Source organism: Strix uralensis, chromosome 5, assembly GCF_047716275.1.
Source record: "Strix uralensis isolate ZFMK-TIS-50842 chromosome 5, bStrUra1, whole genome shotgun sequence".
In the NCBI taxonomy this organism is placed as follows: Eukaryota; Metazoa; Chordata; class Aves; order Strigiformes; family Strigidae; genus Strix; species Strix uralensis.
The window spans coordinates 41,310,597-41,326,291 of NC_133976.1; the positions used below are offsets into that span (position 1 = coordinate 41,310,597).

The 15,695-nt window shown below is 39.9% G+C and overlaps 1 protein-coding gene across 1 annotated transcript in view; it reads left to right on the forward strand.

Annotated features, from left to right (window-relative positions):
• The first annotated feature begins 233 nt into the window (after positions 1-233).
• The window catches only part of LGR5 (leucine rich repeat containing G protein-coupled receptor 5), a 92,596-nt gene continuing 77,134 nt past the window's right edge, over positions 234-15,695 (forward strand). Inside the window, exon 1 of the mRNA XM_074870571.1 lies at positions 234-473. Within this exon, the coding sequence (XP_074726672.1) occupies positions 256-473 (218 nt within the window). The 5' untranslated portion in view covers positions 234-255. The remainder of the gene's footprint in view (positions 474-15,695) is intronic.

Below are 15,695 nucleotides of genomic sequence, written 5' to 3' on the forward strand. Positions count from 1 at the left end.
CGCTCGTACGGCGGCGCGGGCAGGGCCCGCCGCGCTACGGCGGGCAAGGCTGGGGCGGCGTCAGCGGGCGCGCGGTGCCGGCTCCAGGGCTTTAAAGCAGCGTGTAAGCTGAGATGCTACCACAGACAGCGGCGCGGCGGCGGCCGCGGCAGCAGCAGCAGCTCGCCGAGCCCAGTCGGGCGCCCGCCTTTCGCCCCCGCCGCGCGGCAGGGCGTGAGAGCGGCCGCCCCGCAGCTCTAGGCACCCGCGGACCCCATGGCGACGTCCCGCGCTGCCCGCGCCGCCCTCCTCCTCCTCCTCCTCCTTTTCTGCCTGCCGGCGGGGCGGCGGGGGGCGCGGGGCGGCGGGCAGCGCCCTCGGGGCTGCCCGGCGCCGTGCCGCTGCGAGCAGGAGGGCGTCCTCCTCCGCGCCGACTGCTCCGACCTGGGGCTCACGGCCGTGCCCGCCAACCTCAGCGTCTTCACCTCCTACCTGTAAGTGTGGGCAGCCCGCGCGGGCGGGCCGGGGAGGGGGCACCGACGGCCGCCCGCGGGGCCGGCAGCGGCGAGGAGGCCCCCACGGGAGGGCCCGGGCCGGTCCCCGGCGGTGACAGGAGGCGCGCGGGGTCGGTGCGCTACCGCGCCGCTGCCTGTAGGAAACACCCGACTTCAGATAAGTTTCTAATCGCTTTTTAATCAGCGGGCGGGTTGTAAAACGCTCATGGGTATCTCGCTATCTCGGTGCCCGGTCCGGCGCCTGGAGGGTCGCTGTGTGATGTGCCGTTTAGAGGGTAATTAAAGGCGGTTGCAACAGCAGAAACTCGATGCGGTCTGCAGGGACGTTATCTTCACCTTTGCTTCCCGGGACAGGGCTTTGAACTGCGGTTGCTGCGGATTTAATCTTTAACAGATCTCCCCTGGGGTTGAGGAAAGGCAGTAAATAAAGCCAGATCCCGGGAGGCGGGCAGCGCTCGGAGCGCGGTGCGGGGCCGCCGCGGCGGGCAGGTGCCTGAGCCCCGCGGCGGGCCCGGGCCGGTGCTCCCGACCCCGCCGGGGCCCTCCCTCTGCCTCGCAGTACCCGCCGTGCGGGCGGGCATCCCCGCCGGGCCGGGCATCCCCGCCGGGCCGGGCTGCAGTGCGCGGAAACTCCTCTGCATCTCGGGCGCGCTGAATTACAGCGTGTGGGGACAGGGACGGCGAGAACGGAGACACTTCGTATTAACAAAAAAACCCCACCCAGAGCTATGGGGAAGCTTTTTCTTTGTTTCCTTCTTTTTGGCAGAAGGGTCATCGTTTAGCCTCTCTTGGTTTTGTGTGTTGGAAGTGTTGGTGCACTCAAAGTGTGACTTTAGTGCCTTCCTTATCGATTCCATACGGTTCTTTGTGGTTGCGTGTCCAGTAGTTTGTTAATTTAGTGCTTATCCTCCATATCCAACATACAGTATGTCTGTTTCTGAACGTGTTTGTCCATCTGTATGTTTTGACATGCTGTTGACACGCTTGCTGCTACGGCTACTGTAAAGATGCTTTCAGAGTATTGTGTGTCTGGGGCACTAAAGTGACAATTCTGAACTCACTTCTCTGTTAATACCAGACTTCAAAGGATATAAAACATATGTTGCATCTGAGAAAGTAGACGAAACTAAACTAGAAATGGCCTAAGAGAAGTACAAACTCGACAACATCGGAAAGGTAGAAATGAAGTGCAACCAATAAAATCTTAGGAGAAAGCTTAGTTTGGTGAAAATAAGGTTGGTTTAGAAAGAGGATGTGCAGTTGAAAGACTCCTAAATATTATGCATGTAAATACTGTTCTGAAATTATCTTAATAAGATCAGTTTTAGCTTATTTTATCATAAACGTTTCAAAGTCAAAGCTGTTAGTAATGTTAAGAGGCAGGAGTCAGCGTTACTGAATGACGACTTAGAGTAGAGCAAAGCTTTGACTGTACATAATAAAGATACAACTTTTAAGACGCATGCAAAGTCTGCCACTGGTTTCAAAAGTAGGAGATCAGGATTTTGGCTATACACAAGACATAATGTTTTCTGGTGATTTGGAAAGTCGTAAGCAGAAAGATAATGAAGGTATAAAGGCATATTTAAGCTGTACATATCAAGTGTCAAGAAGTAGATGCCCTAAATTCTTGGTTGCTTGGAGGAATGCTAAAACTGGAAAAACATTAGAGAACCCCCTGTTTGACTGTTTTATGAAGAAAAAGAGAATATAAATATGCACGATGATGTCAAAACACCACTGCTGTGGTCTTCTGCTGTTGAAAAGATGTATGTCTCCAGTAACCTGCTTCTCAGTAGGATTGTGATCTGGTCCGCACCTCTGTTTTTAAATCCTCTTGTCCTTCAGCAGAGGAATGCCTTTCTCCAGTCAAGAATTCTGTGCTGTTCAGTAGCGTACACCCTGAATGAAAAAACCACCGTGGTGGGACAGGCAGACTTTTAAATGGGCAAGGCTACATACAGGCACTATAACAGTGTAAAAGACACGCAGTACAACAGTATAAAAGACTGGTTCATACACATAGGCAGCTATACTTACCCTTTTCCTAATTTACCAGGCTGTTCTCTTTGGATTGATTAATTATTGCCTAATTATGCAGAGTTGTGGCTCCTGCCTGCCTTCCATAAAGAACTGTCAAGTCTCATTGTCTATAGATGGCTAAGCAATGGCAAATTTTAAAACGTGCCTGCTTGTTATAGAGATGTTTGCCTGAGCTTGGCAGTGGCCAGCAAGATGCTCCTGGATTTTTTTTTTTTTTCTGTTTTGTTCCCCAGAAAAACAGCAATGTCTTTTTGCACTGTGACAATTTTTACTTCAGACTGAAGCAGGAGATTAAAACTGTGTACTCGTATTAACTCTTTTTCCGATAAAAAACCACATCTTCTCTAGTTGATTCTGTTTTCACACAGTAGACATATTCAACCAAAAAATGGTCTGTGGTACCTTGTTTTAAGTCTAGACTTTTAAAGGTTTTTTCTAAATTTCTGTCATTTTTATCTTATCTGGACAGTCACATAGGAAAAAAAAAAAAAGATGTTTCTTGGTGTGCACTGGAAATTGTGTGAAAAGTTGAAATGCTGAGGCCATTAAGGTTTGTTTTATGTTGGGACAAATATGTATAGAGCATGATATATTATGGTGACTGAATTCTGCATGTTTTTCATGATGGTGCTCTTGCAGCAGAGCTAAATGTAGTCTACAGATGAACCTGCTACACATTTCTCCATTCTCATTTATATTCCAGGCAGCAATTCTTGCCTCCCATCAAAAATCTTTTTATTTATTATTATGTGTCTGCTGCCATGAACTGCTAGACTTTTTAAGAGCAGACAAGGAGAATCCAAGAGGTTCTTTCCGTTCCTTTTTCTTCATTTACTTTTAGGCTAAATAATGTATTTAATGCAAGTCCTGTTGACATAAATGAGATTTCCATGTGCTGATGAAGGGCAGCACTGAGTCTCTGTTTCAAATTAAGAACATGTCACTTCCCTATCAGTACACAGTGGAAAGAAGAGACCAGGATCTACAAGTCTTTTGCACATGGGACCCTCATTAATTCTCAAACCAAGCCTGTGAGTTAGTGAAATACTGTTAACATTTACTGTGATGTGGAAAATTGAGGCAAAGAAGGACTTGCTCAAATTTAGAGGTAAAGTTTGTGACAAAGCCAGTAATTAAAGACAGAATGCCTCATCCTAACTCCATTCTTTAACCACAGGCTCACCCTACTTCTCCTAAATAGTTATTAAAAATAGTGTAAAATCTGGCAACTCCTGTTCAAGAATATTTAGTATGATGAGTATATATATAAAAAAAATAGATCTGTTTTCATATCTCAATGTGATGGCAATATAGAAGATATTTGAAGGTCTCCCTGGATAGCATGGAAAAGTAAATTTATTATAAATGCCAAGGCTGTCTAACAGTTCAGATGCTGTGTTCTTTGTGATGAAAAATTCTCAATAATAAACTTAGTGGAGTATTTTAAGTAGAATGTTCTCATAACGTTACCATCTTAGACTGACATAGACATGCATGCATACATGTATAAATATTGCAGCATATGGTATGTTGCCTTTTACATTGTAGTTTACTTAATGAGTTATTTTGGGTTACATGTTACTTGCATTAGAAGTTCGAGTACATTGTAAATTGCATAGTAACATTTGGGAAAATCTGATCCATATAATTTATAATTTTTCACAGAAATAATTGATTAAGAAAAAATTATTTTTCAAAACTATAACATTGATAGTATTACAGTAAAACCTATGAAAAAGAAATCACTGCATATATAAGGTTCCTAACATATTACTCTTCAAATACATTTTGGCCTTCAGCTTCATGCATTGCCATACTACTGCATTTGATGATAAATATTCCTGTAGAACACAGTCAAAACTCTATAGGGCATTTGAAGGTGTTTAAGACTACTAAACAGGGAAAAAAACCCCACAAACCTACAAAGAATTTGGGAGAAAGAAAATTATTTATTTCTTGAAGTTTAAAGAGTATGTTCCCAGAAATTAACTACACTTCTGAAACAAGAAAGATAGTTGTTCCTTTGTCAGAAATACCCCAGACTGTTAAGACCAACCCTTTGGGGTAAATTTGCACTATTTAATCATTCTGGTCTCACAGTGCAAACTCAAATCTTGGCTGCATCTTCATCTAAGGTATCTTGGGAATGGCCATAGTTTTTTCAAAGAGATTGAACAGCAAAATATCTTCTTATGAAGAAGTAAGCTTTATAAAGTCTCTTACAACTTCCAGATCCCTTGACACGATGTAGGTGTTAGGTAGTTAGTAAATTGCCTTTTCTTAGAAAGTACTTTTTCACATAGCTGCAAACTTTATAAACCATTTTTGTGCCTTTCTAGTTGGAAGAAATTAAATGATTGCCATGCGGTTTCCATTAATAATCTGAGGCTTGTCCCAGTTGAGGATGAAGGTGAATCCAGGTTCTCGATTTAGAATTTAGTGTTAAATCGCCCTTTCGAAAAGAAGACAGAGTATTTCCTCTCTACTCATGGCAATAGTAGGTATGCATAGATAAATTACATAAGAACTGAAGAAGTAAACTACGTAAAATTCATGTTTGCCAGTTTTCAAGGGATTTGCTTTAAATTTCAAAACATAATGTGTCAACTCAGTTTCTTTGTGAAAAATTCACATTAAAAATGTATTAAAGAAGAGAATGTCACTCTTCCCACTTGAGAATACAGTGCTAAAAATAACTCTTTACACTGCTTCCTAAAGAGCCTTGTGCTGCTCAAAAGGGGGAGAAAAGGCACTCACACACTACCTCTCTTCTTTGTAGCATTTGCTCTGTGGAAACAGTGCATAAATCGACAGGTAAAAGTAAGCTGTCTTTAAGCTGGTAGAATATAAGGAGCTGGCAGCGTGAAGGCACCTTCAGTTTGGTTTGGTATCTCAAGTGCATAGGACAATTGGCTGGGCAGAGGGAGCCTGACTCCAGCTGGGAACGCGTGCACTGGGCTGACCTTCCCAGTCAGCATGCCAGCGGAGATTAGACTTTCCTCAAGTGCTCCCTTGTTAACCCAGTCTTTTCTCCAATGTCATTTGTCTTTCAAATGCTTAAAATTGCTACCAGTTTTGCAGCAGTCCAGACCACTTTCTTTTATTTTGTTTGTTGGCCAAGATAATATTTCATCTGCACGCACTGCTTTCTTAATTCTCTGTTGGTTATTTAAATGGTCTTGATTAATACAATTTATGGTATTTTCCCTGACTTCCTTCCTTGAACTGTCCTGCAGATCTGATTCTTTTCCCATAAAAATCATGGTAAATAAGGTGTGGTTCCCTTAGCTCCAAGTAAACTGACTGAGGGCAGAATATGATGTGGTGTTTTTGACGTACCAAAACAGCTTTAGACTTCAGTTAGAAGAAAATACCCTAACGTCTTTAAAAAGAATGAGATGTGATCAAAGCGCACTTAGTCCTCAGAGATTTAGCAAGTCATGTGGCAGATCCTTATGCTACATGCTCTGTACTGTTTGCTGAGAAGACCTGAGAAACTTCTGTACAATTTTACTGATCAGATGTCAAAAATATAATGCCTGGAGAATTATAAAATAACTAAATGAAGTTGGAGAGGGGCAGGGCCTGAAATGACGTGACTTTTATCTGTTGAAGGAGTGCTACCCTCTTCTCTCTCTTGGAATCAAGGTTTAAATGAAAAATCCACAAAACTGTAAGACAATGAACAGCTTTGACTGTATATGACAATAGCTACTCATGGTACCCCTGTTTTTAGTCCTAAGAAGCATGCTTTTTTTTCTAAAAGCCTATGGACAACAGCTTGAAATTTTTGAATTAGAGACCTTGCAATGAGTATTAAAGCAGCAGCACCCAAATAGAAGTACCATCCTAGAATGTCTTTGCCATTCAGATGAAGAAGACCCCGATAAGCTGCTGCTCAGAGAGATGTGATCACTCAAGCTGAGAGAGCACAAGCCAGCTAGTATAATACTAGGCACCAGCAATACCTGGAACTCCAAGCAGGAATGAAATGAGACAGCAGTGGAGATCCCCAGGGAACTGAAACTGTATGTCCCCAGCTTGATAAGGCCTTTGCTTAGCATATTCTGTATCACCTTCCAGTTTTATTATTTTGCTGTTTTACTAATTTTTAGCTATGAGTTTTGGGTTTTGGGGGCAGTGACCACAGCACTGAGGTCCATCCCAGAAAGGACAAGTTGTATTTTCATGGCTAGACACTGCTCCAAAACCTGATTATTCTGAAGTGTGGTGTTATTCAACAATGATAATTATAATAATCAGCCACTCCCAAATTAAGATTTTATTGGTAACAAATGGGCTTTTAGTTTGGGCCCAATTGTGTGATTTGGCTCCAGTCCTGCAAATAATTATCCAGATACTTAACTTTAGTGTCAGGAATGATTCCACTGAAATCATATGTGCAAATGTTTGTCAGATGAAGGTCTTGAATAATTCTAAAACAATTATCCCCCTACCCAAATATCAACTCATTTATGCGGAATAGTTTCACTGAGATGTTCTGCTACACTGTCTCATTACACAGCCTAAAGCATGTACATCATAAATAATTTAAAAGCCTTTCTTTCAAAATTTTTCAAAATCTTATGTGAAGTGAGTAGTTTAATCTGGAATGCACTGTCTTTCAACAGCGTGAAGTTAAGTAATTGCAATGAAGAATTTTAAGGACATGTTTTTGATAAGAAATTGCTACAACATTTTGCATTATAGTACAAAAGTACAGTCTTTTTGTACAGGAGATAGGATATTGTATGTGTAGTGATGTGTGTGTATGGATAGGCTTTGGGCAAATCTTAAAAAGTATCGGTCCGAAGCAGTACAAACAACTTGCTCCCACCACACAAAATCTTCCTCCTCTTTTGCAGACACTTGAATAAATGCTTTCTGTTTTTATTGAGAGTAACCATGCTTACTGATGTTACCAAATTTAAGTAATGCACAAGTATTTGCTGGATTGGGAATTAATTTGTATAATGATTGTGTATAAACTTAACCCTTTAAGTCTTATGATCTATTTTGTGCTTGTGTCATACAACTTCTCCCACAAAAAGTGTACAATAATTTGATGCCGGTATTTGTGACGGGAAGGTAGGAGGTACAAAAGTAAAGCTGGTGTTTATTACTAGTACTTCTCTATTTTCTTCGAGTTTTTTGCTGTTAGTTCCTTTACCAAACACTTTAGTCTGCTTTGCTTGAGGATGGAATAGTTACAGCACTGGTATTACACAGAAATGAAACTTTCCTAGTCCTTGTTTCTGCAGCAGTAGGCATCTTATGATGCCAGTTATTACCATGTCTTCTGGATCCTGTGATAATGTAAATGCTAGCCTAAGTGAATGAGAGAACAGATGTGAGATGATGTCAGCATTAAGGGAAGTGTAACTGCACTGATTTGGCACTCACTGACTCTGTAAATGAGCCTCTGTGTACCCTGAGGGGATAAGTAGGTCATAGCTGGCAAAGGATGCAAGTTAGATAAGACAAAGCTCTCTCTCACCCATCACTGAAAGTTACCTGTTCTGAACCACCTTGATGAGTAACTTGCCTTTGGGCTTGATCCTTGATCAGTTTGGTGTGGAGGCTGCCTTAGAAATTAAATCTTTCTCCTCCTGGTCTCACACATGATGAGTTTGCAGTTATGTTTGTGGTGAGGGGCAGACCAAGTTGTCCAGTGTCCAGAAATGAGATTCATCCTTATGAAGGCATAGAAGCCAAAGTTTCTTAAACATCCCAGTTCACAGAGATTGCCATTTTGGAAGCATGAGGAAAGGGCAGGAACTGCTTCTGGGAGTAGGGAGTAAGATCAGACAGCTATAGCAGGGATTCAGGTAGTGAGACCTTTGAGTTCTATTCCTGTGTACAGTAATGAAGTAGTCTACCAATTTAAGCAAATCATGCAACTTTTCCGTAGTCTTATTCTATATGTGTGATGTCTGGGACAACTACCTACATCTGAGTTTGACTGATAAATGCTGGAGATCTGTAGATTAAAAACACTTAATGAGGTGCTAATTATGAGTATAACATGGTAAAATAAGGTGAAATCCTAAAGGATTTTATTCTCTTCATAAGGATGTATGTCTGTCTTTCAGTTTTGCTCATGGCTGTCTATGTGGGCTGAACTCTGGGATATAGAAGTTTCTTATTAGAACAATGAAGTCTATGCAGGCGTCTGAAAGCAGTATTTGACCTTCTGACAAGAAAATACAGAATCCATATGCTTGGTGCAATATGGAAGTATTGCCTGCACTCTTGCTGAAGTTGTGCAAAGACAAGGATTTGGAAGAGAGCCAAAAGAAGTGCAGGTTCAACCTTGTGGCCTGACAAGGGTCTCAGAGTAAATTCCTGTCCTACCAGTGTCCCTGTGTAAAGCCTCACTATGATGACTTTAACCTGCAGCAGGTACACCCAATTACAGGAAGATTGACAGAGAAGCAAAAAGTGCATTGTGAGGAAAGAGAGGAGGTAGCTTGGGAATCTGTCTCTACTGGTGCTATAGAGTAGTGAAATGTGGCTCTCATCAGGCAGCTCAACCAATTTTAAACCCTCAGAAGTGGCAAATCAGTTTACATTTCTGCTATGTCTGCAGTAAGACTTTGTAGGGTACAGTTACCTTGGCATAGTTATTATCAGAAACATTTGTGAATGACTGGCTCTGGTAGAGGTAACACCTAAGTATCTAGTTGTGGTGGGCTGAACAGTAATGGTTTGCAGTAATGCTGATGAGTGTTCTTAAGAATTGAGTGTGGGGCACTGTGGAGGAGTAATTGGTAGCAGAATACGGGTGTTATTTAGGCCTATCACTGACAGAGACAATGTGAAAGCTCGTGATCTGAGAATAACATCTGGGAAGGCTGTAAGTTCCTCAGCATATGGAGGCTTCACGTTGCCTCCTACCTGTTACCCGTACATGTGTAGAACAGTGTGAACTGCTGAGTGCCAGAACTTTACTTCTTTCTGGCCAAGACAGAAGATGTGAAAAGAAAGGGCAGGACAAGCATCTTGGAACATCCTATCTGCCTGAAAGCCAGAGACAGTACGGAACATAGCTGAACACATTCTTGAAATCTTGAAGTACATGTTTTTAGAATAAAACAAATGCTTACTGAATACTGATAAGGCAAAAAACTTTCATCTGGAATAGAAAAAAACATTGTGTAGAAACAGATATATGTGGAACAATATTGTAACAGAAGTATTTCTTAGGTTATTTAGATGGAATATTGAAAATAAATCATTATAGAGAATGGAAAAAAAAAGATGCAGTGCCAGATTCATCTCTGCATGTCATTCCATGTGTGTAATTTAATAGACGTATGCCAAGAAAGTCTTCAGGTACTTTTTGCTCTGCTTATACTAATGGAACTAAATCATATGGAACTGGTACTGCTAAAATAAATTTAATTTGAAGATTTTGGAAAAGCATTAAAATAATTAAATCACTTCGGTTTTAATGTGTCAACTCTTGACAAAGAGCTTCTGATGGGCCATTACTGTTCATGGTGTCTGCCTTTCTGAAATAAATAAAAGTCAAAATTTTGTTTAGAAAAAAAGATTTTAAGCATACAGGCAAGTGATTATTGCCTTGTTTATGTCAGGATGTAGACTCTGGCAGAAGAGTTGTGTTGTGTCAGGCAGTTGTGGTCAACTCTACAGACTTTCCAGCAGTTTTGAGGAAGGAGGGATTTTCTTTGTTTTTCAGGTTTTTTGTTGTTGATAGCATTCAGTGAAGAGAGCAACAGATTTTTCTGGAGGATGCTTACACAGCGCTGTAATACATTCATTCCATTTATCATAGACAGAAAGAACTGTCACACCAAATAGAGTTATCAGAATGACGTTTCTGTACATACTGGTGCTTCGACTGTTCTGATTTCAATGTCTGTCTCACTTAACCTGTGAAGAATCCCATAAACCTGAAGCCAGATGTGGTCTGTTTTCTACATTTATCATCAGTCATGGATAGAGCATCTTGCAGTCATGCAGCTCTGTTCCTGCCTGTCTGACCATACAGCAGTGCTGTAAGAGCATCAGATTTCACAAGGAATTTGTAGTATTAACTGGATGGTATTATTTACAGTGTTTTATCTCTCTATGGGAAGTATACAGAGAAATGCTGCATCCTCTCAACATGCTGCTAGTTTATCTCTTCTAAGGGTTTGTGAGAACTAATTATGAGCCAATTTGGTTCTCAATGAAGCTAGAACTGAAACTCCTTTTAAATACAAGAACCGAGCTCCTGGTGTGTCACAGTTTTATTGTAGAGGGTTCCTTTAGATCATGGTGAGTCTAATCTAAGGGAAATTACTTGCTCTTTATTCAAGTATCACCATAGGTTGAGTACACAAACAGATCTGTTTTTCATATTTGGTGAATAAATAATTACCTAAGTACACAATGATAATAATTAATTGTAAATTACATTCATTAGTGGTTTTGATTATCTCAGCATGGAGAGCTTCCATTAAAGTGCTCCCAGCTCTTGTAAGGCAGCATTAAGGTGGTTGTTCAATAAAAACATACAGATCAAGATTAGACCAAATGAAAATAAGCACTCTGTGTATCATCATGTAACAGTATGAATTTGGCAAATGGATGGGTGTCCTAGCCACAGGAGAATAGTAACACAAAGACCTAAAGGAAAAAAAATACACCTTAGCAGCAAAGCGTTATGTCTATATTCTTTCAGTCAGTAATATCACTGCTAGCATTAAAGATAAATTAAATACATGTCTAGCTGTAACAGAATTAGACATGAAATAAGCCTTCTCTTTGTTTGCTATCTGTAAAATGGTATTGTTTATCAGAAACAATTCCAGCAATTAAAACATTTGGTAATCTAACATTTATTAGCAGGTTTAGACTTTAATCTGAGTGTTCCTCTGTGCTATCAAGTCCATTCACAATGAAGTGCCTTGGACCAGTACTAGTCAATGTGGCTCTTTCGAAGATGGGTCTACAGAGTTGACAAAGCAACTAGTATATTTGTATGGTGTTTGATTCATGGAGCAGCTCCTGGCTTATTAACCAAACTGAGGTCTTCAAACAGTTTGACAGGCAAACGCCTGAGTCAGTGCACTTGGGTGCACTTAGAGCAGGCCTGTTGCTACTGCAGTGACCTTGGGTGCACTTTGGGAACTCATGGTAAGCTGACCTGAAAGAAACAGCCCAGGGCAGGTGGAAAGGATGACACAGAACAAAGGGAGCTCGAAATTTTTCTTTATGCACCATTATTGATGAAAATGAAATATGAGGTGGAATTTCTCAGTAGTCACAGTACGAGAAAGAGGCTTTGAAGTTGCATACTAAGATGATTCTGCAGTGCTACTTCAAAGCGTATCATTCTTGAGTAATTACATCATTAAAATGATGTAATATACGTATGTTTTTCACATCTAGTTAAAAAAGACAGGTTTTGAATATTTTGTCAAGTGTCAGGGCATGTATAAAGAAACAACTGCACAGAGATTGATCTCAGTGCACAGGGTTTTAACTGTGGAGAAAGAAACCAACAACATTCGGATATCTGTCCTTTTACATCATCATCCATCAGAATAGATAACGCAGCTCATGTAAAATCAAAGAGTTTTAATTCCTATGATTTTTTTTTTAATGTCTTTCATATTCATAATAATCTTGTTGACAGGGTTGTCTCTGACTGCCAGATTTAATAAAAATACATAAATGTTCTGATAGGCAAGATGAGATGGCTAGGTTTACTGCTGGCATGAGATTGTAAACTAATTTAAAAATTGTTGTAAAGCACTCTGAACAGATTGCATCAACATCATATATTGAGTATTAACAGAAGACTCAATATTGATGGATAAAAATTCAAACTAGACAAATGAAAGTACACGTTAGACCATGGAATAATGTCTTCAAACATATGACATGAAGTAGACCTGCAATTTTCTCTAAAAAAGTAAATAAATAAATAACACTTAAGCTTCCCACTGTAGAGAAGCAAGTTTGAGATGTCACTATGTAAGTATATACATAAGGCTGAGTGATATTAAAATGAATAAAAGGTTGATTTTAATACCAGTTCTGTACCTCAAGCTACTCTTTCGGTATTTCACAAAGAGTGTGATGCAGTTGACTTTGAAAGATACTAATTAAGAAGAACTCAGTAAGGGATATTGGAGTAGAGTTTATGCTGCTTCTAAAATCCAGGCCTGGCAGTGATGGCTAGAGGTACCTTTTGCCATTTTGAAATATTTTCCTTTGTAGGTTACTTAGCACAGCAACACAACTCACAAAAAAAGTAGAAAAGGTCTAAGGCTGCTTCTTAGAAAACCTCATAGATATCCTGGGAACTGTTCCACTAATCAGAACTGCCAAGCAGAGAATGTAAAATGTCTTTCTAACACTCCAAAACAAGTCTTAGAGAGTTCCTCTGCTGGCTCTTATGGTAACACTCTGGCTTCTGAGGAGATTTGGTGTATACCATTGCCTCCTCCTGAGAGGGCTACTTAGAAGCAAGTGAGCCCCGTTCAGACTGACCCACAGCTGGGTCAGTGAAGCAGTGTTCCCAGCTTTGTTAAAAATGATGAAGATCTGTGAGAACTATCAATTTAGTTCAGTAGTTGAGATCATTGGCTTTTCTTGGATCTTAAAAAACTGATATCTTTGTTCTTAAACTTTCACATGTAGAAGACCCAACTACAAGCTTTGCTAGTTCTAGGTAAAGGTCTGTAGTAAAATGATTGGATTTATTATACATATCATGTTTTCTGGATAAATAAACAAATGCAGGCTAATGTAAATGTCTGCATCTTCAGGCTAATGATTTCAGTTGCAGTGCTTCTGTGTAGTGCAGAACCTCCATACACTCACTAAGTCTTACCCTTAAAGTATAAAATATATTAATATAGAAATTAGTGTATTTTTTCTCAGTATCTGACTCTTTCATTCTGTCAAAGTGGAAATACTTCTGAAGTTCTGTTACACATTAAATTTTTCCTTGTATACCAAGGTATCCTATATCCATGGGAGTTTGGCAGTTAAATACTTCTGGATACAGCTGCAGACTTAGCTGTTCTGTGTTTGGAAGGAAAGACAGATCATGGTGTGACATCAGGCAATCAACTGTGGGGACTATTACTTCTGTACCATCTACTCAGCACCTGATCCCTTCCTAGTATGTCTGTGTTTGCTATCTGCATTGCTAAGTGCCTATACAGCTTTTAAAACCTCTATCCTTACTATCTTTAAGCTATTAAAGTAGGAAATAGATGCCTTACACTGGAAAACAAAATCTTTTTCAAGCTTCTCAGCTTACTACTACAGACCTAGGAAGAGGTTTTTCATAAGATTTTTCTAGCTATTGAGTCTGAATTATATTTCTCACTTTTAAGACATTAACTGGTAAGATGATTATTTCCTTTCTAAGTTGCAGTTGGTAGAGTACGTACAGATATTGTGTGTACCTGCATACAGGTGGGGAAAGAGGTTATGGCAAATATTTCGGCCTTAGCATATTTATTTTTACATTAATTTTTATATGCTATATAATTTGAATGTGCCTGGCAGTCACTTTGGAAATCTGCAAACCTATACAACTTCACTGTTTAACAGCAAGAGTATGACTACAAGTGTACAAGTAGTAGAGAGTAAGACATTTGTCTAAATTTGATTCTCAGATCACTGACTAGATTTCTGTCATGTTCCTAAGTCTGTCCTCTGCGGAAGTAGTTATTGTCAAATCTGAAAATTGAGTGGTCTTGTTATCAGAGTGAACTGTGTAAGCTCTGATAAAATAGAATCAAATTATTGAAAAGCCTACAAATTATAAAGCAATTAAAATGGGGAACAGCAGAGTTTAATTATTAGGCAACCTGTATTCTGAAGGGCAAATAAAAGATTGCAAAATGGATCAGACCAGGGTGATTAAATCTATATCTCATTCTAACAGCAACCACACCTAGCTGCTTTGGAAGATATTTACCTGCTACCTTATAAGTGAAAACAAATCCCTGTGTTCCATGGTATTTTAATATACTTGTGAATATTCTTGTTCCTGAGAGCACACTGACCCTTTCTAAATGCTGTCAAAATACTAATTTCAGCTGCCTCAGGACAACAGTTTTCACAGACATGGATAGAGTGCTTTTTAAAGTATTAAATACTGATAGTTTTATTATTACAGGAATCTCTTTATTATGAAGAGGATTTTTTTTCTCATTTTGAAGAGGAGATATAGTCTAACCATTGTATTAATCTCTCTAAACAAAACAGTCTTCGTTCTTTTTTTTTGTACGCTCTTATGATAAATTTTTAAAAATTCCTTTAGAGTTCTCAAATGAATACAAATTTCTTTTTTTTCCAAAATAAAAAAAAATACAAACTAATCAAGAATCACGGCCATTGCAGAAGCCAACTTTGAGAGACAATTTTGTTCTTTGGTACAATTACTATGCCTGAAAGGACAACAGAATGAGGATGTAGTGAGCATGTTGGGTTCAGTCCAAAGATTGTACTTGAGGGTAAGTCATGAAATCTTATAACATTGGTGGTTTAGTGAAAAAGATGAGAAAGAGGGCAGGAAAAGCTTGATTTATATGCTTTATTTTCTGGTATGTTTTGTCTATACACTTTCTCCTCTGGTCTCATCAGCACAGAATCTCCTCATACAAAGAAAATCAAATTCATACAAGAAACCAGAATGGACTTTTTCTCCAAGCTGTGAAAGGTAACAGGTTTAGGACTTGCTAGATCTATGAAGAAAAACAATTTAGGAGAGGTGGACCACCAAAAGTGAACTTCCAAGGTGCCAGTATGTGTGCTGACTCTGACACTCCTGGCTCAAGCACAGTTGCTGATTTCACTCAGCAGGGCAGGGCTGTGGGAGAAGAACTTGCTTTCTGCAGTTACATTCTTGGAGTAGGAGCTGTTTGTCTTTGCTAGTTAAGTTTCTGAATTCACAGATTTGGAAGAAGATAGTGCTTAGAATTTTCTGGAAGATTGGAGTTGGAATAGGAAATGCAGAAAAAATGTGCTTCCATATTGAGTCCCTCTGCAACACAGACAGTCTAAGATGTTCATGTTGGCTTTCTCCCCTTTGACACCAGTTGTTCCCACCATCCTGCTCCAGGCTTCACCTCTTTCAGCTGCACTGACTCAGCTGTTTGTTGGGCTGTGCTCCTAAGCAGATCT